This window comes from Staurois parvus, unplaced genomic scaffold, assembly GCF_062004578.1.
Source record: "Staurois parvus isolate SC_StPar_1 unplaced genomic scaffold, SC_StPar_1.0 ptg001795l, whole genome shotgun sequence".
NCBI lineage: Eukaryota > Metazoa > Chordata > Amphibia > Anura > Ranidae > Staurois > Staurois parvus.
In genome coordinates this window covers 640,270-663,784 of record NW_028319591.1, presented here as the reverse complement: position 1 = coordinate 663,784, position 23,515 = coordinate 640,270, and the positions used below count along the sequence as shown (strand labels likewise).

Sequence of the window (23,515 nt, the reverse complement as noted above, 5' to 3'; positions counted from 1 at the left end):
TCACAGAAACCTGACATTTTTACAGGAGTGTGTAGACTTTTTATATCCACTGTATATGATAAGTAAAGATGCAATACAGATTTTAATTTTCTGATTTTGACGGCGTGGTGACATTATGGGATTTACTAAAGCTGGTTCACGCTCATGCACTTCTGCATAGAAACCAATCAGCTTCCAGGTTTTATTGTCAAAGCTTAATTAAACAAGCGGAGGTCAAGTCTTTCAAGCTCAAGTTGGGGAGGAGCCTGGTCATGGCGGCTGTGGGGAGTGAGCGGCACTAGCCTTCGGCTAGGTACCGCTCCCCGACCTCCCTGGTGACCCTTAGGAGCCGACTCACTGGAGTCTGGAGGGCCGTGGAGTGGAGCCCGGAGAGCCGGAGATGGGAGCCAGACGAGGGTCGCAGTGACGGGCCGGCCTCTCCGGTCCTTGGTGAGAGAGGGACCCGGACGGCTGGAGAGCGGAGTGACGTGGCGGGGGTGTGTGACCGGCCGCGGAGGCTCTCTGGGAGAGGAGGAAGCCGGCCGGCCGCCTGATCTGACGGAGAGACGCCGGCTTACAGTTACCGGCTCTCTGATGCCCTCAACCCCCGGCTAACTACTACCCATAATCCCCGGATGGCTACTGTCTGTAGCCCCCGGTCTATTGCTGCCTGGGGCCCCCAGCCAGCTGACTCTTCGATTCTGGGTCAGGGAGCCCGGGAGCGCCAGGAGACCCACCCTGCATCCCTGAGACGAAGCCCAGAGGAAAAAAAAAAAAACAAAAAAAACCCAGGTACAGAGTTGGAAGCCCAGAGGAATCCCCCCCAGGACAGAACTGCTGTGAAGACCCTCCACCCAAGCTTGGAGCCACCATCCGGGGAAGAGAAGGGTGAGTGAGACCTGCTGGGGGCCTATTGTATTGTATAGTAGACTCCTGAGTGACAGTGGGGAACAAGGGGTTAAGGAGGAGAGGGGAGGATTCCCTGGGTTCAGAAGAGAAGAGACCCACGTTCCCCTAGGAGAGCACAAGTAAAACTCAGTAAACCTGTCTGGATTACAAACCATAGAGGAGAGGTATAACCCCATCTAGAGAATATAGAAGACAAAAGACTTATAGAGGATATGAAGAATAAAGGTCCTAAGGGAGCAGGGCTCAAAGGGTCTCAATCAGGCACGATAAAGAAATTTACATCACATGGAAACATTACGCCAGAAAGGGCCCAAGGCGCAAGCGCCAAAGGGGAAATGGACACTAGCTCAGGAAACAGCCCGAGACTATCACTGGGTATGAACAGCAGTTGTAGCCAACAAATAGCGGATGGCTTGGGACAAAAAGAACTTGATGGTGAACTACAAATACCGAATAAGAAGGAGATGATAGAAATGTTCCAAAGTTTGGAGAAAACGATAAAACATGAAATGACAGTAATTCGGAACAATTTAGGGCATCTGCTAATGAGAATGGAAGAAACAGAGGAGAAAGTTAAAACCCAGGCCCAAACCATAGATAAGCTAAGGAAAAAAATAACCCATTTGGAGAAAACCCAGAAAAAACTGTTCTACAGGATGGAAATTCGAGAAAATAAAGAAAGAAGGTCTAACCTTAGGGTGAGAGGAATTCCAGAGGCAGCAAAAGGGGAAACATTAAATGAACTAGTTAAAAAAATCTTAAACTCCATAAGAGACAGACCTGAAACAGAAGTGATTGAACTGGATGGAGTTTTCAGAATAGGAAAGTTCAAACAAGATACTGAGAGGGAAAGACCGAGAGATATTGTTGTACAGTTCCAGAAATTTGGGGTCAAAAATGAGATTTGGAAGAAGATCAAGGGAAGATCGTTAATTAAATATGGAGATTTGACTGTTCAAATTTTTGCAGATTTAACACCAGAGACTATGGAGAAGGAGATCCCTGAGACCCCTGTTAGAGCAAATGAGAAAACAGAACGTGCAATATAGATGGGGTACTTCAGCATCTCTAATTGGCTGGAAAAATGGGGTAACAGCATACCTGAGATTCCCGGAGGAACTGAGAGATTTTTGTGATAGACTGGATCTGCAAAGAATGGAGATAACTGGGTGGGAAGAAGAAGAAGAAAAAGGAGACTCGGATGATACGGGAGGGGAGGATTGGCAGCGGGTCGGGGGGAGGGGGAGAGAGGCTCTGGGGTTGGGGAGAGGGGGGAGGGAGAAGTGAGCAAAAAAACACGCTTTTCTTTTTCTCTCTCTTGTTCCCTTGCCCCCCTAGTACCCCCCTTTTTTGAGGTGGAAGTCCCTCTGGAGGCTCCGGTTGAGGTGGGGAAGTAAAGGCTATTGCAGAGCCTTGTAGATAGAGAAAGGGGTGCTAGGGAGGTCGGAGGAAAGGTGAGCTGTCCATGGGCGGAGTTATGCCCAATATTTTAAACTGTGGAAATATTCCACAAATGATTTGTAGGCAGTTTATAAGCCTAAAAATGGGTAGGGGAAAAGTAAGAGAGGGGGGGTGGGGGGGGGGGGGAGATGGGGGGAGGGGGGGAGGGGGAGTGGGGCTAATATTCTGCAAGTCATTCGGTCCTAATAGGAGGAGACGAATTAGAAGAGAGATAAATAAAATCAAGAAGGATGGAAGAAATACAGTTTTATAACATATAATGTGAATGGGTTGAATTGCCCTGGGAAAAGATTTAAGTTGTTTAAAGAGTTACATCATAGGGCAATGTCAGTGGTATTTTTGCAGGAGACACATTTTGAGATAGAATCTAATGTGAAACTAAAATCCAAATATTATCCTACATGGTATTACGATGACTCTCCAATTAAAAGAGCAAAGGGGGTGGCAATAGGATTGGCAAAAATATGAGATTTGAGTTGGAAGATAGAAGGACTGACCCGGAAGGGAGATTCCTGTTTTTGAAAGGTAAACTACAGGGAATTGAATGCACACTAGCCAATATATATTGCCCCAACAAGAAACCTGAGATCTTTCTGAAGGGTTTGCTAAAAAAATTGATAGATTTTAAAAAAGGGCGTTTGATAATAGCAGGAGATTTGAATCTCTGTATGGACCCACAAATGGATGCAACCTCCCTTGTGCAGAGAGAAGGGGGTAGGTCCCTGAGAGCTTTGAGGAAGGTGATCCACGAGTACCAGCTGGTGGACACCTGGAGAATAATGCATATGAAGGACAGAGACTATACCTTCTTCTCTAATGCACATGAGACATACTCGAGACTGGATTACATTCTAATAGATCATCAACTCATTGATATGCTGGTTAAAATAGAAATAGAGACAAGAACTTTTTCGGACCATGCCCCAGTCGTAATGAAAATGGGATGGGGAAAAAGGTGGACGGGAGGTTTAGAATGGAGGTTAAATGAGGCTCTTCTCTTGGACGAGGATATTGTGCAGAAGATCAGGGAAGAGATTAAGGTATATTTCCAGGAGAATGAAACAGAGGAAGTATCGACAGCTACAGTATGGGAAAGTCATAAGGTATATATAAGAGGAATCCTGATTGCGATGGGAGCAAGGAAGAAAAAAGAAAGAAGAGAGTGGGTTAGTGGACTCTTAAAGGAAATCCTGGAATTGGAGCAGATACACAAGAAAAAAACAACAATAGAAACAAGACAGAAGTTAAGGGATAAAAAGACGAATTAGAGAGATTGATGGAAGAGGAGAGGAGAAGAGTATATAATAAAGTATTAAGTGAAAGATATAGATGGGGTGATAGACCAGGAAAATACTTCATGAGAGCCCTGAATAAGAAGAAGAACAGGAATTATATAGAAAAGATAAAAAGCCCTAAGGGGGGAGATGGTCCACTCAACTAAAGAAATTATTAAAGTATTCACGGAGTATTATAGAAAGTTGTATAACATCAGCCACCAAGGATCACCAAAAGAAATTAGGGAAGGTATTAATGAAAAAAGGAGGACATATTTAAAAAATGCGGGATTGCCAAAGCTTAGTGAAACACAACTGAACTCCTTGGATGCAGAAATTTCTCAGGAAGAAATAGAAGCAGCATTAAGAAGTACAGGGGGAGGGAAAAGCCCAGGCCCGGATGGTTATACAGTTAAGTACTATAAAAAGTGAAAAAAAAAGTGAAGTACTGTTACCAAAGTTAAAGAAATATATGAATGACTTGGGAGGTGGGATGGAGGGGAGGAGGGAATCCCTTCAGGCCCATGTAGTTCTCATCCATAAGGAGGGAAAAGATCCCTCTCAGTGCTCTAGCTACAGACCAATTTCATTATTAAACACTGATACTAAGTTGTACGCAAAGGTCCTAGCAAACAGGCTGAAAGATCTAATGCCCGAATGGATTCATGGAGACCAGGTGGGCTTTGTTCAGGGGAGAGAGGGTAGAGATAATGGCTTGAGAACTCTGATGCTTATCCAGAAAAGTAGAAAAGGGAAAGCCCCGGTAGTGCTCTTGTCAATTGATGCCGAAAAGGCGTTTGATAGAGTGGACTGGGGCTTTATGATGGACAACTTGGAAGTGTTGGGGATTGGAGAGAGAATGCGTGAATGGATAGGTAAACTATATAAGGAGCCCACCGCAATCATCACGGTAAATGGAGAAAGGTCGGAATCCATTGGGATGTCCAATGGAACAAGGCAAGGATGCCCATTGTCCCCCTTGCTGTATGTATTGACATTGGAACCCCTGCTATTAATAATAAGGAACAGTGGAGCAGTAAAGGGAATCCAGATAGAAAATATAGAACATAAAGTAGCGGCCTTTGCGGACGACCTACTGTTTTATGTAGGCAACCCCCGAATAACACTACCAAATATAATGAAGATCCTGAAGGAATATGGTGAACTATCTAATCTAAAAATTAACCCAACAAAAACTGAGATTTTGAACATTAATATACCAAAGAGCGAAAAAGAAAAGCTACAAAAAGAATTCCCCTTTATTTGGAGAGAAAAAGATAAAATACCTAGGAATAAAACTTGCTACCTCATATAAACAACTGTATAGATTAAATTATATTTCTCTGATAAATGAGATTAAGGACGAACTAAAAAGATTAGAAGGAGGAAATCCATCATGGTTAGGACGTATGAACCTAATTAAAATGGTAATTATACCTAAAATACTCTATAGATTTCAAATGATCCCGATCAAACTCTCAGAGGCGTTTTTTAAGATGAGAAAAATGTTAACAAGATATATATGGAGGAATAAAAATCAAGAGTATCATATGAAACACCAAGTAGGACTAAAGAGAAAGGGGGGATGGGACTACCTGATGTCAAGAGATATTACAAAGCAGTAATGTTAGCAAGAATTTATGACTGGACTTTTAATCATAAAGGGGAAAAGTTGGGTAAAAATGGAAAATGATCTGAGTGGAATTAATTTGAGTAAGATGATATGGGTTCCAGCACATTATAGAAGAATTAAAGAGGGCACAAGCACTTACACCTTAATTGTCTTAAGGATATGGGATAATTTACATAAACACATGAAATGGGAATTCAACTCTATATTAATGCCTCTTGCAAACACAGAGTTTTTCCCCCCAGGAAAAGATGAGATATCAGAGAGATGGTTTAAAAAGGAAGATATCCAATTGAGAGACATATTGGTAGAGGGGGAACTGAGAACATTTAAAGAATTAAAAGAGATGGGAGGAGATATGTTTACTAAAATAGATGAGTGGAAATATCATCAATTAAAATGTTTTATAGGAACTCTCCCAAAACCCTTGAGATTAAAAAAGGAGTGGAATATGTTTGAAAGGCTATTAGAAACACGTAGAGATGGGAAACACGGTGTTACAAAAATGTATAGAATACTTACAGAACTAGACACAGACACAAAGTTAATTTTAATAACAAATTGGGAAAGAGATATGGGGGTGGGGATAGATGAAGATCAACAGAATAAGATATTTAGATTAGTTCACGAGAGTGTTAGTATGAGAGACGTTGAGATTAACTATAAATGTTTGACACGATGGCATATTACACCGAGCACTGAGCACAGGATGAGGGGGGAGAATTCAAAAATGTGTTGGAGAGGATGTGGGGAAGAGGGCACGGTGTTTCACATATGGTGGCAATGTCCAAAAATTCAGGTTTTCTGGAAGACAATAGTCAAATTAATAGAAATAATAACTGGAAATGACATAGGATTAGACCCAACCATGTGTCTCCTACATAGTGTTGAGACAACAGTAAATAAATATAAAGAATCAGGTGTATGGTACTACTTAAGTGCTGCAAAAGGGTTGATCCCCAAGTTTTGGCGGAAGACAGAGGTACCAACGGAGGAGGATTGGATCAATAGGGTAAACCAGATTAGCAGAATGGAAAAATCTTATCATATGCAGGAAGACAGGATGAAAATATACTATTCACGATGGGAAAAATGGGAAAAATCGGGATTGAAAGAGAAATATAGAAAACTCTAAACTCGGAAGTTATTCTAAGTTACTGGGCCTAGAGAGATTGGAGATCTTGCAGAGGGGAGGGAGGGGGGGAAGGGGGGAAATGGTGGGTTGGGAGGGAAGGGAAAGAAAAGAGGTAAATAGAAGGGACAGAGTAGAAATGTATTGATATTTATATGTATTGTGTCTCTTCTTATGGAAATTTTGTAATAATGTGAAAAATTAATAAATATTTAAATTAAAAATAAATAAATAAAAAATAAACAAGCTGAGGTTAGAAGCTGATTGGCTGCCATGCACAGCCGCACCAGCTTTAGTAATAATCACCCATGGGTCCTTTCTCTTCTTCCAAAATAGTATGACGACATCATGGGTCCGTTCTCTTCTTCCAGAATAGTATGACGACATCATGGGTCCGTTCTCTTCTTCCAGAATAGTATGACGACATCATGGGTCCGTTCTCTTCTTCCAGAATAGTATGACGACATCATGGGTCCGTTCTCTTCTTCCAGAATAGTATGACGACATCATGGGTCCGTTCTCTTCTTCCAGAATAGTATGACGACATCATGGGTCCGTTCTCTTCTTCCAGAATAGTATGACGACATCATGGGTCTGTTCTCTTCTTCCAAAAGAGTATGTCGACATCATGGGTCCTTTCTCTTCTTCCAAAATAGTATGATGACATCATGGGTCCTTTCTCTTCTTCCAAAATAGTATGATGACATCATGGGTCCTTTCTCTTCTTCCAGAATAGTATGATGACATCATGGGTCCTTTCTCTTCTTCCAGAATAGTATGACATCATGGATCCTTTCTCTTCTTCCAGAATAGTATGACATCATGGATCCTTTCTCTTCTTTCAGAATAGTATGAGGACATCATGGATCCTTTCTCTTCTTCCAGAATAATATGACATCATGGATCCTTTCTCTTCTTCCAGAATAGTATGACATCATGGATCCTTTCTCTTCTTTCAGAATAGTATGATGACATCATGAATCCTTTCTCTTTCAGAATAGTACGATGACATCATGGATCCTCTCTCTTCTTTCAGAATAGTACGATGACATCATGGATCCTTTCTCTTCTTCCAGAATAGTATGACATCATGGATCCTGTCTTCTTTCAGAATAGTATGATGACATCATGAATCCTGTCTCTTCTTTCAGAATAGTATGATGACATCATGAATCCTCTCTTCTTTCAGAATAGTATGATGACATCATGAATCCTCTCTTCTTTCAGAATAGTATGATGACATCATGGATCCTTTCTCTTCTTCCAGAATAGTATGATGACATCATGGATCCTTTCTCTTCTTCCAAAATAGTATGACGACATCATGGATCCTGTCTCTTCTTCCAGAATAGTATGACATCATGGATCCTTTCTCTTCTTTCAGAATAGTATGACATCATGGATCCTCTCTCTTCTTTCAGAATAGTATGAGGACATCATGGATCCTGTCTCTTCTTTCAGAATAGTATGATGACATCATGGATCCTTTCTCTTCTTTCAGAATAGTATGATGACATCATGGATCCCTTCTCTTCTTTCAGAATAGTATGATGACATCATGGATCCTTTCTCTTCTTCCAAAATAGTATGATGACATCATGGATCCTTTCTCTTCTTCCAGAATAGTATGATATCAAGGATCCTTTCTCTTCTTTCAGAATAGTATGATGACATCATGGATCCTTTCTCTTCTTCCAGAATAGTATGATGACATCATGGGTCCTTTCTCTTCTTTCTTGGCTGTATGGTGACATGGGTCTCTTCTCCTCTTCCTTGTTGGTATGTATACATCATGGGTCCCTTTAGTTCCTTGATGGAATGTGGACATCATGGAGCTCTTTTCTTCCTTGATGGTATGGTGACATCATAGGTCCCGTCTCTTCTTCGTTGACGGTATGGTTACATCATGTGTCCCTTCTCTTCTCTACAGTAGACATGTAGTCGCTCGGCCCAGTTAGTGAGCTTACATGTCTTGGCCAAAATACAGATACCTTCTGTGCGATTTGGTCTTTTGGTGAACGGTTTCAATGATGCGTTTAGGATGCCTACCACCCCGCCTATTTAATGAAGAGTACTGCAACACTAAGACATAATATAGAAGTGACTGATTTACATCAAACATTCACTGATGATGAACCAATTACTGTCTTTTAAAAATACATGGACCTGGAAGACTCGCCTGCAGTGAATGTCTGGGGAATATCAAATTCACATCTTTATGAATACGCCCCAAAGAGGTTGTGTCTGAGCACCAGGCAACCACAAATGAACTCCCCATTTCTTTTTACTCCTCTTATGTTGTTTCAGGGAGCCCCTGCAGTGGATTATTGTATGTGCTGATGGTGAGGTCTTACGCCGTGGCTATTCTCCTTATAACTGGCTTAGTAATTTACAGCGAGCACAGGTCTACTTTCATTACGGTTATACTGCATGGCGACTTGGGGGTTTGCACTTTTGCCTTGCAGCACTACGGTCATCTGTTTGAATTATTTATTTATTTCAGGTACTTATATAGCGCCGTCAGTTTACGCAGCACTTTACATATATATTGTACATTCACATCAGTCCCTAACCCTCAAGGGGTGTACAATCTAAGGTCCCTAACCCTCAAGGGGTGTACAATCTAAGGTCCCTAACCCTCAAGGGGTGTACAATCTAAGGTCCCTAACTTACATTCATACATACACATACTAGGGACAATTTTGACAGGAGCCAATTCACCTACCAGCATGTCTTTGGAGTGTGGGAGGAAACCGGAGTACCCGGAGGAAACCCACGCAGACACAGGGAGAACATGCAAACCCCAGGCAGGTGGTGCCGTGGTTGGGATTCGAACCAACGACCCTAGTACTGCCAGGCAGAAGTGCTAACTACTAAGCCACTGTGCCGCCCCAATTCCAACCATGACAGTCCCGGATTGTTGATCTGCATATGTTCCACCGTCCTAGGGCACCATGTGAAAACCCCTTCATGCCTGCAACACAGCCGGGTGCGGGAGCCCATTTCCACACCTCACCACATACAGACAGAAGACTGGGCCACACACTGAAGATTTTTAGAAAGTTCAGAAGGTTTACAGAGCATGCAGAAAGGACAGACAACACACATCACAAAGCCTGCCACCTGAGGCCATGCTCCTAACACATCGCCCATACCAGGGCTCTAGTAACAAAAAAAAAAAAAAGTGTATAGTTACCTGCTCTGTGCAACATAACTGCACACAGAAGGCCCAAACCTCTGTTTCTCAGCTCCTGGCTCCTCCTCTTCAGCAAGCACCCCCATAGCAAGCCACTTGCTATGGGGGCACTAGTGCAGGATTGATAATGAGCCTCACTGCCTGCATCCATAGACAACACAGCATGGCCCCTACCCCTGCTCCCTCATCATAGGATTTGACTAACAGCAGCAGGAGCCAATGGCTCCAGCTGCTCTCAGTCTGTCCTACAGGAGCGGGGAGAGGAGACAAAGCCGTTGCAGAGGGGCACAGCGCTGGATTGAGTGAGGGCTCAGGTAAGTAAATAGGGAGTAAGGGGTGATACTGATGCCTAAACATTTTTTGACCTTAATGCAGGGAATGCATTAAGGTAAAAAATGTTTAGACTTTAGAACCACTTAAATCATAATGAGGGGAGCTTACTGCCACTTTAACTATTCAACTTAAAGCATAATCCCAAACATGGCTGCCTCTCTGTGAAGTGTATCTAAACCAAAGAACAAAAATGTAATCTATTGCAGTTTACCAATCCTTAGATGTGTTGGCTGTATTTTTTTCAAGCTTTTCATCCCTTTATTTGCACCCAGTGATCCTGCCAGTAAAGCTCTTCCTGTCTTAGGGTGACAACATTCACTCAACGCACTATGGAGGAGCTATGTTGTCACCCTAGAACAGGGGTAGGCAACCTGAGAGCCGCAGGACTACAAGTTCCATCATGCCTCTGCAAGTCATAGCTGTAACTGTCAGTTTTGTAATCTTTGCAATGCCTCATGGGAAATGTAGTTCCACAACAGCTAGAGAGCCGCAGGTTGCCTACCCCTGGCCTAGAAGAAGTATGTTAAAACTGCAGAGAACCTTTGCCTCTCCTCATCAGGCAGAGGTGTCCTGTAGTCCACAGAAGTGAGCTGGGCAGGGCTGTTAACACTGGTAACAGCTACAAGCTCACTGGATTTCTGGCAGAATTGATTGCACGTATCGAACAGAAGTAACAAAACGCTTTCATTGGTCTAAACAGAACAGAAAGGGAGCAAATAAGATATTCGTTGCTAAAGTGAATATAAAGGCTACATATAATTAGGTTTAAAATCCTACCTATGCTGTACAGTGCTGGTACAAAAAGATCTGTGTAAATACCAGGGGCGGACTGACAACTCATGGGGCCCCCGGGCAATAGGGGATCATGGGGCCCCTATGTCCTTGCCCAAACTCAAAAAAGTCTATGAAAAAAAAGGTACCAGGGACATCTCATGGGGCCCCCTACTGACCTCGGGCAGTGCCCGAGTTTCCAAATGGTCAGTCCGCCCCTGGTAAATACATTATTGCCATTCAGTCTGGTTCAATCACGTGATGCAGCAGCTCCAGCTACCCTGCGTCATGGAGTGCCTGCTGCATGGGAGAGGAATGAGTGCCAACAACGATTGGGCAATGGAAGCTGGCGGGTGACATCACAGCTCCTGGAATTCAGACCCCTTGTCACGTGCTTCACAACACAAAGGAGCTGAAGTTTGTTCATCACGTGACTGGACTGGAGCAGACTGAAACAAGGTATTTACCCAGATCTTTGTTACCAGCACTATATGGCAGAGGTAGGAGGAGAGGGGAAGCAGTGGTTTTAAAGCAGACTTATACATCGCCTTTAGTCCCAAGTACATATACTTTAACCCCTCGCCTACAGGGCACTTATACCCCCTTCCTGCCCAGGCCAATTTCCAGCTTTCAGCGCTGTTGCGCTTTAAATGACAATTGCGCGGTCATGCAACACTGTACCCATATGAAATTTTTAGCATTTTTTTGTGACAGAGCTTTATTTTGGTGGTATTTAATCACCTCTGGGTTTTTTATTTTTTCTTAAACAAACCATAAACCACTGAAAATTTTGAAAAAAAAAAGTTTTTTCTTAGTTTTTGTTATAAAATTTTGTAAATAAGTGATTTTTCTCCTTCACTGATGTGCGCTAATGAGGCTGCAGTGATGGGCACTGATAGGTGGCACTGATGGACACTGATGAGGAGGCACTGGTAGGTGGCACTGATGGGCATTGACAGGCATCACTGATGGGCACTGAAAGGCAGCACTGATACATGGCACTGATTGGCAGCACTGATAGGTGGCACTGACTGGCACGGATGGGTGACACTGAAAGGCAGCTCAGATGGGCACTGATATGTGGCATTGATGTGCACTGGTAGGCACTGATGAGCACTGACAGCTGGCACTGCTGGGGCTACACTGATCATCAGTACTCTGATGATCAGTGTACATGTCCCCTCTGCGGAATGCCGATTACCGGCTCTCCTCTCCTCTGTCAGCGTGACAGCTCGAGAGGAGAGAAATGCAGATAACCGGCATTTCCCTGTGATCAGCTGTGATTGGACACAGCTGATCACATGCCCGAGCTGACATCTTTGGCTCTTTCTGTGGATCGGTGATCTGCTGTGTCCGAGGGACACAGCGCACCACCGATCGCCGCGCTGCGCGGCCCTTGAGCCATGCATGCGTGGTTAGAATGGGAGGACGTCATGTGACGTCCTCCCACAACGAGAGAACCACCTTGCGTCCGTCATATTACTATATGGCGGGCGGTGGTTAAATGGGATCTCCAAAAGTGAAAACTGAACTTGGTGTCGTTCTACAAATCTCATGTAATCCCATTATTATACATCTCAGTTTTACTTACCAAGGACTCCAATTTCAAGACCTTTCAGTCCCACCTCGATGCGCCCATAGATCTCTGTGGGTTTTCCAAAATCTGCCGCAATGACTTTGGTTTCCACGTTGAACTTTTCTCCTAAGAATGAATGAACAGAATAAACATACATAAAAACAGTTCTGATACATTAAATCAACGCTGGTAGGTGTATAGGAGCTTTCAGACAACAGCCATAGGATATGTTCTCAGAGATATTGGACTTCTATAGGAATATACAAGTATTTAATTCATACACAGGTCTTTCAATCAGAATCACAGTTAAAAACGACCAAAATAAAAATGAACAGCCCAATACAAGATAGAAAAAAGTATTGCAGAGTAAATCTGTGAACTGAAAGTAAATATTGCATCAAAACTGATATTTCCTATCACAAGGTCTTCAGTCCAATGGCCAGTATTCAACCTACTTTCTCTGAGCCCAGGTTGTTCTGGGCTTCCTTCTCAGCCTGTAACTAGACGTTCTAAGGAGGAGGAGCGCAGTGATGAGCTTATCTCTCCATCATTCGGCTCTCTCCTATCAGCCTATGAACTAATTGGCTCTTTGCTCTTTCTTCCCCTCACACTCCAACCCCGCTATACAGGGACGGATGCCAGGTCAGATTTGGGTACTTAACACGGCTTACGTTTACAAATCTATTTTTAACGTTGTATTAATGAATACAGAGCTGAATTAAATTTGTGCCTTTTATATCTCCATGTAGTCCAGCTTCAGCTGAAGTCCAGGCAAATATGAAAGACTCAAAATGAATGCAGCTCTGTCATCATTAGCCCAATATTAAATTTGCTTTAATGTAAGCAGTGCCAGTACCTGATTAGCCTTTTGTAGTTCCCTGTACAGCAGAGCTTAGCCTGGGAAAAAGAGAAGCATTGTAAGTAGCCAATGAGCTGTGCCGCAGTGCAAGGAGCAGAGAGCAGAACGAGGGAGATGCAAGCTAATCAGTCTACAGTTTCTTCTTTCACTGTCCAATCACAACCTGAGGGAGGGACAAGATCTGTAAGGCCTCCTTCATACGGGCACACTTAAGCATACGCCCATATGAGGGCAATGACTACCTGCACAGGTCTTCCATGCGTCCGCATGCAGGCAGTCCCATGCATTAAACCAGTGTTTCTCAACCTTTTTCCAGTCAAGGCACCCTTTAAAAATTATGGACAGTCCCGAGGCACCCTTTAAAATTATGGACAGTCCCGAGGCACCCTTTAAAATTATGGACAGTCTTGAGGCACCCCTTAAAATTATGGACAGTCTTGAGGCACCCCATTGTAAAAATGTGAAAAACTATTCTATAATTCTATAACGCAGCAACATCCACACATGTAGGGCACCCAACATTGAAGGCGATTTATTCTTCCAAAGCAAAAACACTTTTGCACACTGGTACCGACTAGTATTCAATTCTTCTCCATCACTGAGCTACGGTGATCCCAGCACTGATGGAGAGGGGCAGGGGAGGGTCAAACTAGGATGCTGTGCAGGCAGCGGACATCCTCCTTATCAACTGATGAGGTCATTGGTTGTCAGGACGCCGGCGGCTAGAAGGCCTTAATGGTGCACAATGAAAACCTGTGGCTTTATAGAACTAAAAGTCAGGCTTGTTCCTCCTACTGGCTTGGGCAATTATTAGACATTTTGCTAAGGCAACCCTGAAGAAACCTCAAGGCACCCTGGTTGAGAAAGGCTGCACTAAACAACATAAACCTGTTTGATAGATCTGGATGGATTAGGGCTTAAACCTGTAATTCTATATACAGTTGCAAGAAAAAGTATGTGAACCCCTTGGGATTACGTGGAGTTTTGCATGAATTGAGCATAAAATGTGCTCTGAATGTCATTTAAGTCACAACAATGGAAGAACACAGTCTGCTGAACATAATACTACACAAACATTAGATGTTGCCATGGTTTAATTGCACATAACATGTAAACATTCACAGTGCAGGGAGGAAAAAGTATGTGAACCTTTGGACTTAATAACTGGTTGACCCTCCTTTGGCAGCAATAACCTCAACCAAACGTTTCCTGTAGTTGCAGATCAGACCTGCACAACGATCTGGAGTCATTTTGGACCACTCCTCTTCACAAGACTGTTTCAGTGTAGCAATATTCTTGGGATGTCTGGTGTGAATCGCTCTCTTAAGGTCATGCCACAGCATTTCAATCGGGTTGAGGTCAGGACTCTGACTGGGCCACTCCAGAAGGCGTATTCTGTGCTGTTGCAGCCATTGTTTTGTTGAATTACTTGTATGCTTTGGGTCATTGTCCTGTTGCATCACCCATCCTCTGCGGAGCTTCAGTTGGCGGACAGATGGTCGTACGTTTTCCTGCAAAATGTCTTGATAAACTCTGTAATTCTTTTTCCCATCAATGACAACAATCCGTCCAGGCCCTGAGGCAGCAAAGCAGCCCCAAACCATGATGCTCCCTCCGCCATGTTTCACAGTGGGGATGAGGTTTTGATGTTGGTGTGCTGTGCCTTTTTTTCTCCACACATAGTGTTGTGTGTTCTTCCCAAACAACTCAATCTTGGTTTCATCTGTCCACAGTATATTTTGCCAGTAGTGCTGTGGAACATCCAGGTGCTCTTTTGCAAACTTCAAACGTGCTGCAATATTCTTTTTGGACAGCAATGGCTTCCTCCGTGGTGTCCTCCCATGTACTCCATTCTTGTTTAATGTTTTCCTTATTGTAGATGTGTCATCAAAAATGTTAGCATGTGCCAGAGATTTCTGTAGGTCTTTAGCTGACACTCTGGGATTCTTCTTTACCTCATGCAGCATTCTGCGCTGTGCTCTTGCAGTCATTTTTACAGGACGACCACGCCTAGGGAGAGTAGCAACAGTGCTAAACTTTCTCCATTTGTAGACAGTCTGTCTTACCGTGGACACATGAACATCAAGGCTTTTGGAGATACTTTTGTAACCCTTTCCAGCTTCATGCAAGTCAACAATTCTTGATCGTAGGTCTTCTGAGAGCTCTTTTCTGCGAGGCATGGTTCACATCAGACAGTGCTTCTTGAAACCAGTAAACCCAAAACAGATGTGTTTTTTAAGGGCAGGACAGCTGTCAGCAACACATCCAATATCATCACACTGATTGGAGTCAAGGTTGGCTCACTCCTGGCTCCAATTAACTCTGGGAGAAGTCATTAAGCTAGGGCCTCACATAATTTTTCCTCCCTGCACTGTGAATGTTTACATGTTATGTGAAATTAAACCATGGCAACATCTAATGTTTGTGTAGTATTATGTTCAGCAGACTGTGTTCTTCTATTGTTGTGACTTAGATGACGTTCAGAGCACATTTTATGCCCAATTCATGCAAAACTCCATGTAATCCCAAGGGGTTCACATACTTTTTCTTGCAACTGTATATCTATGGCTTTGTATAACTAAAAGATAGATTATATATCTCTCTCTCTATATATATATATATATATATATATATATATATCTCTATATCTATCTATCTATCTATCTATCTGACGCTAGATCTACTTTTATAAAGAAAAGGCCAAAAAAACCCGATAAGAGAAGGAGAAAAAAAAAAACAAAAAAGAAAAAAAAAAAAAAGAAAACAGCCGTCTCATTTCATAAGAAAACCGATGCAAAAGAAACGTGGGAAATGTTGTCCATAACCTTTATCAGATACCAGGGATTATTTTTAGAAAGTGGAATTAAGAATCGGGTTGCTATGAACGACGTCTCCACCCATCCTTTCCCCCGCAAACCTAATCCATTGATTGAAATCGCTTCATCAAGCAAGAGCATCCTCTGCTGCAGCCTGAAGTCACGATACAAGCACATGAATCGGCGGAGAAGCGTGCCTCCCCTCCCTGAACACGCATCTCTCTCTCTTTTTTTTTTTTTTTTTTTTTTTATGAAAGGCAGAAAAAAAAAAAAAAAAAAAAAAAAAAAAAACTTAAAGAGGAGAATTGCAGGCGATTTTCCTATAGATTTGTTTTAGTATGGAGGGCTATTTGAGGACAGGCAGGCTGCGTCTCTGCGATACCCATCGCCCTTTGCTCCCGTCAGAAAGCTTTTCCTCTTCTGAAGAATGCCGGTCATCATTTTATTAGTGAGGGGGGGGGGGGGGGTTGGAGACTGCAGGGCCAAGTTATTGCTGACCCTTAGGATACACTGTGGCAATGAAATTGCCTCCAGCAATGAAATAGTTAACATGGGGCTGAGCGATATAGGGGCAGGATAGCCGCCAAGTGGTAATATGTACAGGATAGCAGTATGGGGAGCATGACCGCTGACTGCCGTGTAACATGCTTAACCACAAGCCTACAGGGCACTTTCACCCCCTTCCTGCCCAGGCCAATTTTCAGCTTTCAGCGCTGTTGCACTTTGAATGACAATTGCGCGGTCATGCAACACTGTACCCATATGACATTTTTATCATTTTTTTGAGACAGATAGAGCTTTCTTTTGGTGGTATTTAATCACCACTGGATAGAGAAAACAGGTGGCGCACACACCTAGTGCATTATCCAAGGTTTATTGTAGGAGTGAAAGAATAATAAAAACATACTCACAGACGAAGCATGTATCTAAAAAGCATAGAAAAATGACAATGGCCAGAACGGCAGGCAAAGTGTTCTCACTGTCAAATGGCTGACGCGTTTCGGGGACAAATCCCTTTCCTCAGAGCTGATGACCAACCTCTGATGCAGATGTGTGATGAATGGAAAGTAGGAGCCTTGCTGTTGATGCCTGAGTGGGATGGTGTGGGAGTGTGCTTTATGCCTGTGGGGAAATGGCTGGGCTGGGCTCCTACTTTCCATTCATCTGTGAATGGCCACCTGTTTTCTCTCTCTCCAGTGGCTGATTTCCCCGTCTGAGGAGGGCTGCACCCCTGAAGCATTTCCTTTGGTTGTCGCTGTCCTGGTACCCTTGGCTTCCCTTTTGGCTGTGCATATCCTGAGGCGCTGGAGAGTACATACAATATCTTAATCACCACTGGGTTTTATATTTTTTGCTAAACAAACCAAAAACAGAAAATTTTGAAAAAAAAATGTTTAGTTTGTTACAAAATGCTGTAAATTATAAATTTTTTGCCTTCACTGATGTGTGTTAATGAGGCTGCAGTGATGGGCACTGATAGCCAGCGCTGATGAGGAGGCACTGGTGGGCATTGACAGACATCACTGGTGGGCACTGAAAGGCAGCACTCGTATGGTACTGATAGGCAGCACTGTTAGGAGGCACTGATAGGCAGCTCAGATGGGCACTGACAGGTGGCATTGATGGGGCTACACTGATAATCAGTGCCCTGATGATTAATGCACATGTCCCCTCTGAGGAATGCAGATTACTGGCTCTCCTGTCCTCACGAGCTGTCAGCGTGATAACGCGTGAGGAGAGGAATGCGGATAAGCGGCATTTCCTTATTTACATGCGATCAGCTGTGATTGGACATAGCTGATCACATGACAGAGCCGAAGTCATCCTCTTTCCACTGATTCACTGTGTCCCAGCACACCGCCGATCGCTGCGCACACACGTGTGGTTAGATTGGGAGGACATCATATGACGTCTTCCCAGAACCAGAGAACCGCCGCGCTCCCGTCATTTCCTTACATGGTAGGCGGAAGGCGGTTAATAACTATGAACTGGTCTGTAGAGACAAGCTGAATTATCACCCCCCACTGTCCCCAGCACCTCAAAATCATCACCAATGCTGCATAAAGGTGACAGGTACCTTTAACCCTTTCATTGCCAGGGATGGTTTTTTTTTTTTTTTTGCACAAGTTTAAAAAATCATTTTTGTCCTGAAGATTACATAAACCCCCTAAAACATACATACATACATACATACATACATACATACATACATACATACATACATACAGACACCCTGGAGAATAAAATAGTGGTAATTCCAAATTTGTGTGCCACACAATGTTAGTTCAATAGTATATGAAGTGTAAAAATTTTAGTAAATTTTAAAATATACTAAAGTTGAAATGGTTGCAAAGGTTAAAAGGTATTCTACCTTAAGTGTTACTAAACCCCCCACAGTACAATCAGTCTGTAGATGCAGTAAAGCATGCTTGTTATACTCATTGTGGGGTTATTCTCTGCATTATGCAAAAAAGCTGTTTGATTCTGTCTTCTCTGTTTCTCCCCACTGTCCACAGTCCCCAATCCATCTGCCGATAGTAGTGCTCTAGAAGGCACTCTGCACATGCTCAGTTTGTGATGTGTTGCCCGAGAGGGTTTTGTTTTTTTTGTGGGGGGGGGGGGTGCATGTGATCAACACATGGGGTTTTAGAGGGATATCCTGATGAAGCCACGTGAAGCGTTGGTATGCAACTTCCGGTGATGTGGTGATGCACTTCCGGGAGTGGGCGCCATTTTGGTACACCCAACAAACCCATGCAGTACACCCATAGCATGAGGTTTAGATGCTTTTTACCTATGGAGAAAATGTTAGTGGGCAATTTGTTTTTCATGTGATTTATTGAGTAATAAACGTTATTGCACCATGGAGGATCTCTTTTCTCTCTTACTAATATGATCCTGAGTGGGGAGTGAGCTGTATTGCGGTACCTCTGCCTCGAGGGACCCGAGAGGAGTAAGTGGTATTGCTGAAGCGAGCTTATGTGGCATCTTTCTCCTGTGACGAGATAGTATCCATAAGGATCGGTGGTGATCCTATAAAAGCGAGCTGGCCCTTGTGGTCACGGTTTGGAGGTGAGGGGCCATTTCTGCTATTTGAGGATATTTTCACAAGTGTGGAGATCACTTATTTCACCTCATCACCCGCATGAATTGTTTGAGGATCACGGCTATATGTTTTTTGTGCACTGGACATTATTTATGATTGATTTATATTTTGGATATTTTTATATGAGGTTGATTTATAAGTGGGTATTTTTTTTGTCAATTATGATTGGCACTCATTACTACCATTGATTGTCTTTCCCGATAGGGGGTTCACTTGTCACACTATAATTTTTGGTTTAGATTAGTCCCATTATTGGGACGGGGGGGTGGGGTATATATATTTATTTTGAGTCACTCAATAAGAGTTTTTAAAACAGGTTATTTCCTGTATTTTCACCAGTTTGCACTTGCATATTCACTGATTGGATCCTGATTGGATCAGAGCATCATTTGTGGTTTATAATATGTTTATTGTTTATTTTTGTCATATAGTTATTGTATAGCGCTTCACCATATCCATTAACCACTTGCCGCCCTGCCACTGCATATATACGTGTGCAGGGCTCCGCGCTCCCAATGTTTTCGCGGGCAGGGGGCGCGCGCTCCCGCCGACCCACGGGTGACACCATTTGATCCCTGAGGGATCAATCATTCGATTTCAGCCAGTGATGTCTGGCTGAAATCGGATGATCGGTCCCTGTCCTATCCTGTCCTGTGTTGACAGTTGCACAGGACAGGATATGATGTCATTCTTCTCTGCCTGGACACATTCCGTTCCAGACAGAGAAGAAGACATACAAATTGTGAGTAAAACAGCAAATACCCACAGTTAGAACACTCTAGGACACATTTAACCCCCTGATCGCCCCGACCCCCCAGTTAACCCCTTCACTGCCCTGTCACCAGTGTCACTGATCAGTGAACCGATTTTTACTGATCGCTGTATCAGTGTCGCTGGCGACTTCCGATAGTGTTAGCGCCCCTCCCAGATAGCGCCAGATTGCCTGCCAGTACACCAGTAATCCAGTTTAACCCCATGATCGCCCCCCCCCCCCCAGTTAACCCCTTCACTGCCCTGTCACCAGTGTCACTGATCAGTGAACCGATTTTTACTGATCACTGTATCAGTGTCGCTGGTGACTTCGGATAGTGTTAGCACCCCTCCCAGATAGCGCCAGTTTGCCCCCCAGTACACCAGTAATCCCATTTAACCCCTTGATCGATCGAGGACGTAAATTTAGTTTGGGTACAGCATTGCATGACCGCGCAATTATCATTTGAATTAGTGCAGCGCTGTATAGTAAAAAAAAAAAAAAAAGCATAAATTGCAGTATCTATACCATAGTTTGTAGACGCTATAACTTTCACACAAAGCAATCAATATACACTTATTGGGATTTTTTTTTACCAAAAACATGGAGCAGAATACATTTTGGCTTAAATTTATGACTAACTTTGAGTTTACGATATATTTTTTATTGCTGAAAGTACAAAAAATTTTTAAAAAAACTATATTTTCAGTTTTTTTTGTTTATAGCGCAAAAAATAAAAAGCGCACAGGTGATAAAATACCACCAAAAGAAAGCTCTATTTGTGTGAAAAAAAGGACGTAAATTTCGTTTGGGTACAGCATTGCATGACCGCGCAATTATCATTTGAATTCGTGCAGTGCCAAACAGCAAAAAAAGGCCTGGTCATTAAGGGGGGTAAATCCTCAGGAGCTCAAATGGTTAATATTGATTTAGACACCTAGAGATGCCTACAATATAAACCCCAGGATACTAGACGATCATTCAGAATGCCATGGCATCGTTAAGATTTGAACCCTTCTAAACAGGATGGTAAAGACAGTAAGCATCATAAGATAAAGGCAGGAAGGTCTTCACAAATTCAAAAAACAGAAACATTTATAATAAAAGATTTACAGAAACAAATGCAACACAATAGCAGTGAATGAGGTTAGATGGACACACATGACATCTGGTATAGAGTAAGTGACAGCTCTGTGCAGAACGTCACTACTATGCAATGAGCTCTTGGGTGACCTCAATAACATCTCCAGGGGTAGCGTGGAAAGATGGGCATCAGTGAACCGACACATCATGGCCCGCAATTCTCCCCGGTGAGCACTGCATTATGTATCTGCTGTAGAGTCCCCTGGGCGCTTAGCCTCGTGACGCGGTAGAGACGTCTCTGGGCACTCAGGTGGCTTAAAGGACGCTGAAAATGCATTGCTCCAAAGTATTGCTGAGATACTACAGACAGGCTTGGAAAAAAAAAAGACCATTGTGCCACTGCCAAAAAGGACAGCCGACAAGATGACATTTTAGGGGACTTGCAGGAAACTATAGAAGGAATTATTTTTAGCCATTGATAGATGTATTTTCTTGGCTTACATTGTCATTTATCATCCTAACAAAAAGGCAAACACTTAAAAATGGAAAGTGTGTGACGACAAAAGTGACTTGCTTGGTGTGCATGCCGCAGGTCCGGACAAAAATGGGGAGAGCTAGGTTGCCAATCTGTCTGAAATGTTGAAGTCAATGCATGACTTATGGAAGTCTCTTTCACTTGTCAATGGAAGCACACGTTCCTTCGCTCTTTTAGGCCTTACTCCAGCCCAAACTGATTAAATATGGAAGCTGCCATTGCTGAAATGCTATCAAAAAGATCCCCAATAGCCTACGCAGTGCCATACATCCATTCTGCAAAATCTAAGCTCCGGGTCTCCACTACACCTTTCAACGCACACACACGGCCAGACCGTGAACATCCACGGATCCGTAAAGAATTGAGCTCTGTCATTTCAAAGCCGTTGTTTCTCATTTTTAGGGACTCTAATGACTGGCATAGTACCACTGGATTAACGTAAGGCCAACATGGTGCCTATATTTAAAAATGGGTCAAAATCTTTACCAAGTAATTATAGAACTGTTAGTTTAGCTTCTATAGTTGGAAAGATACTGCAGAGTTTAATAAAAAGACCACATAGAGGAGTTCTTGCTGGAAAAAATATTTTAAGCAACAGACAGCATGGATTCATAAAAGACAGAAGTTGTCAAACAAATCTGATTTTTTTAGGAGGGGGTGAGCAAAATCTTGGACAGAGGGGTGGCGGTGGACGTGGTATACTGGGACAGAGGGGTGGCGGTGGACGTGGTATACTGGGACAGAGGGGTGGCGGTGGACGTGATATACTGGGACAGAGGGGTGGCGGTGGACGTGGTATACTTGGACAGAGGGGTGGCGGTGGACGTGGTATACTGGGACAGAGGGGTGGCGGTGGACGTGGTATACTGGGACAGAGGGGTGGCGGTGGACGTGGTATACTGGGACAGAGGGGTGGCGGTGGACGTGGTATACTGGGACCGAGGGGTGGCGGTGGACGTGGTATACTGGGACCGAGGGGTGGCGGTGGACGTGGTATACTGGGACCGAGGGGTGGCGGTGGACGTGGTATACTGGGACCGAGGGGTGGCGGTGGACGTGGTATACTGGGACCGAGGGGTGGCGGTGGACGTGGTATACTGGGACCGAGGGGTGGCGGTGGACGTGGTATACTGGGACCGAGGGGTGGCGGTGGACGTGGTATACTGGGACCGAGGGGTGGCGGTGGACGTGGTATACTGGGACCGAGGGGTGGCGGTGGACGTGGTATACTGGGACCGAGGGGTGGCGGTGGACGTGGTATACTGGGACCGAGGGGTGGCGGTGGACGTGGTATACTGGGACCGAGGGGTGGCGGTGGACGTGGTATACTGGGACCGAGGGGTGGCGGTGGACGTGGTATACTGGGACCGAGGGGTGGCGGCGGACGTGGTATACTGGGACAGAGGGATGGCGGCGGACGTGGTATACTGGGACAGAGGGATGGCGGCGGACGTGGTATACTGGGACAGAGGGATGGCGGTGGACGTGGTATACTGGGACAGAGGGGTGGCGGTGGACGTGTTATACTGGGACAGAGGGGTGGCGGTGGACGTGTTATACTGGGACAGAGGGGTGGCGGTGGACGTGTTATACTGGGACAGAGTGATGGCGGTGCACGTGTTATACTGGGACAGAGTGATGGCGGTGCACGTGTTATACTGGGACAGAGGGGTGGCGGTGCACGTGTTATACTGGGACAGAGGGATGGCGGAGGATGTGGTATACTTGGACAGAGAGGTGGCGGTGGACGTGGTATACTGGGACAGAGGGGTGGCAGTGGACGTGTTATACTGGGACAGAGGGATGGCGGTGGATGCGGTATACTTGGACAGAGGGGTGGCGGTGGACGTGGTATACTTGGACAGAGGGGTGGCGGTGGACGTGGTATACTTGGACAGAGGGGTGGCGGTGGACGTGGTATACTTGGACAGAGGGGTGGCGGTGGACGTGGTATACTTGGATTTTGCAAACGCGTTTGACACAGTTCCCCCACACACAGCTAATGTGTAAGGTAAAGTCTACAGGCTTGGAAAAATCCATATGTAAATGGCTGGAGAACGGTCGAAAAGATTGTATTCAGAGAATAGTGGTTAATGATTCATAC

The 23,515-nt window shown here is 44.1% G+C and overlaps 1 protein-coding gene across 2 annotated transcripts in view; it reads right to left on the bottom strand.

Moving 5' to 3' along the window:
- The window catches only part of HSD17B12 (hydroxysteroid 17-beta dehydrogenase 12), a 229,022-nt gene that overhangs the window by 54,951 nt on the left and 150,556 nt on the right, over nt 1-23,515 (bottom strand). For both annotated transcript variants that reach the window (XM_089663878.1, XM_089663877.1), the window contains one exon: nt 12,277-12,387. In XM_089663878.1, coding sequence (XP_089520004.1) covers nt 12,277-12,387 — 111 coding nt within the window. The remainder of the gene's footprint in view (nt 1-12,276; nt 12,388-23,515) is intronic.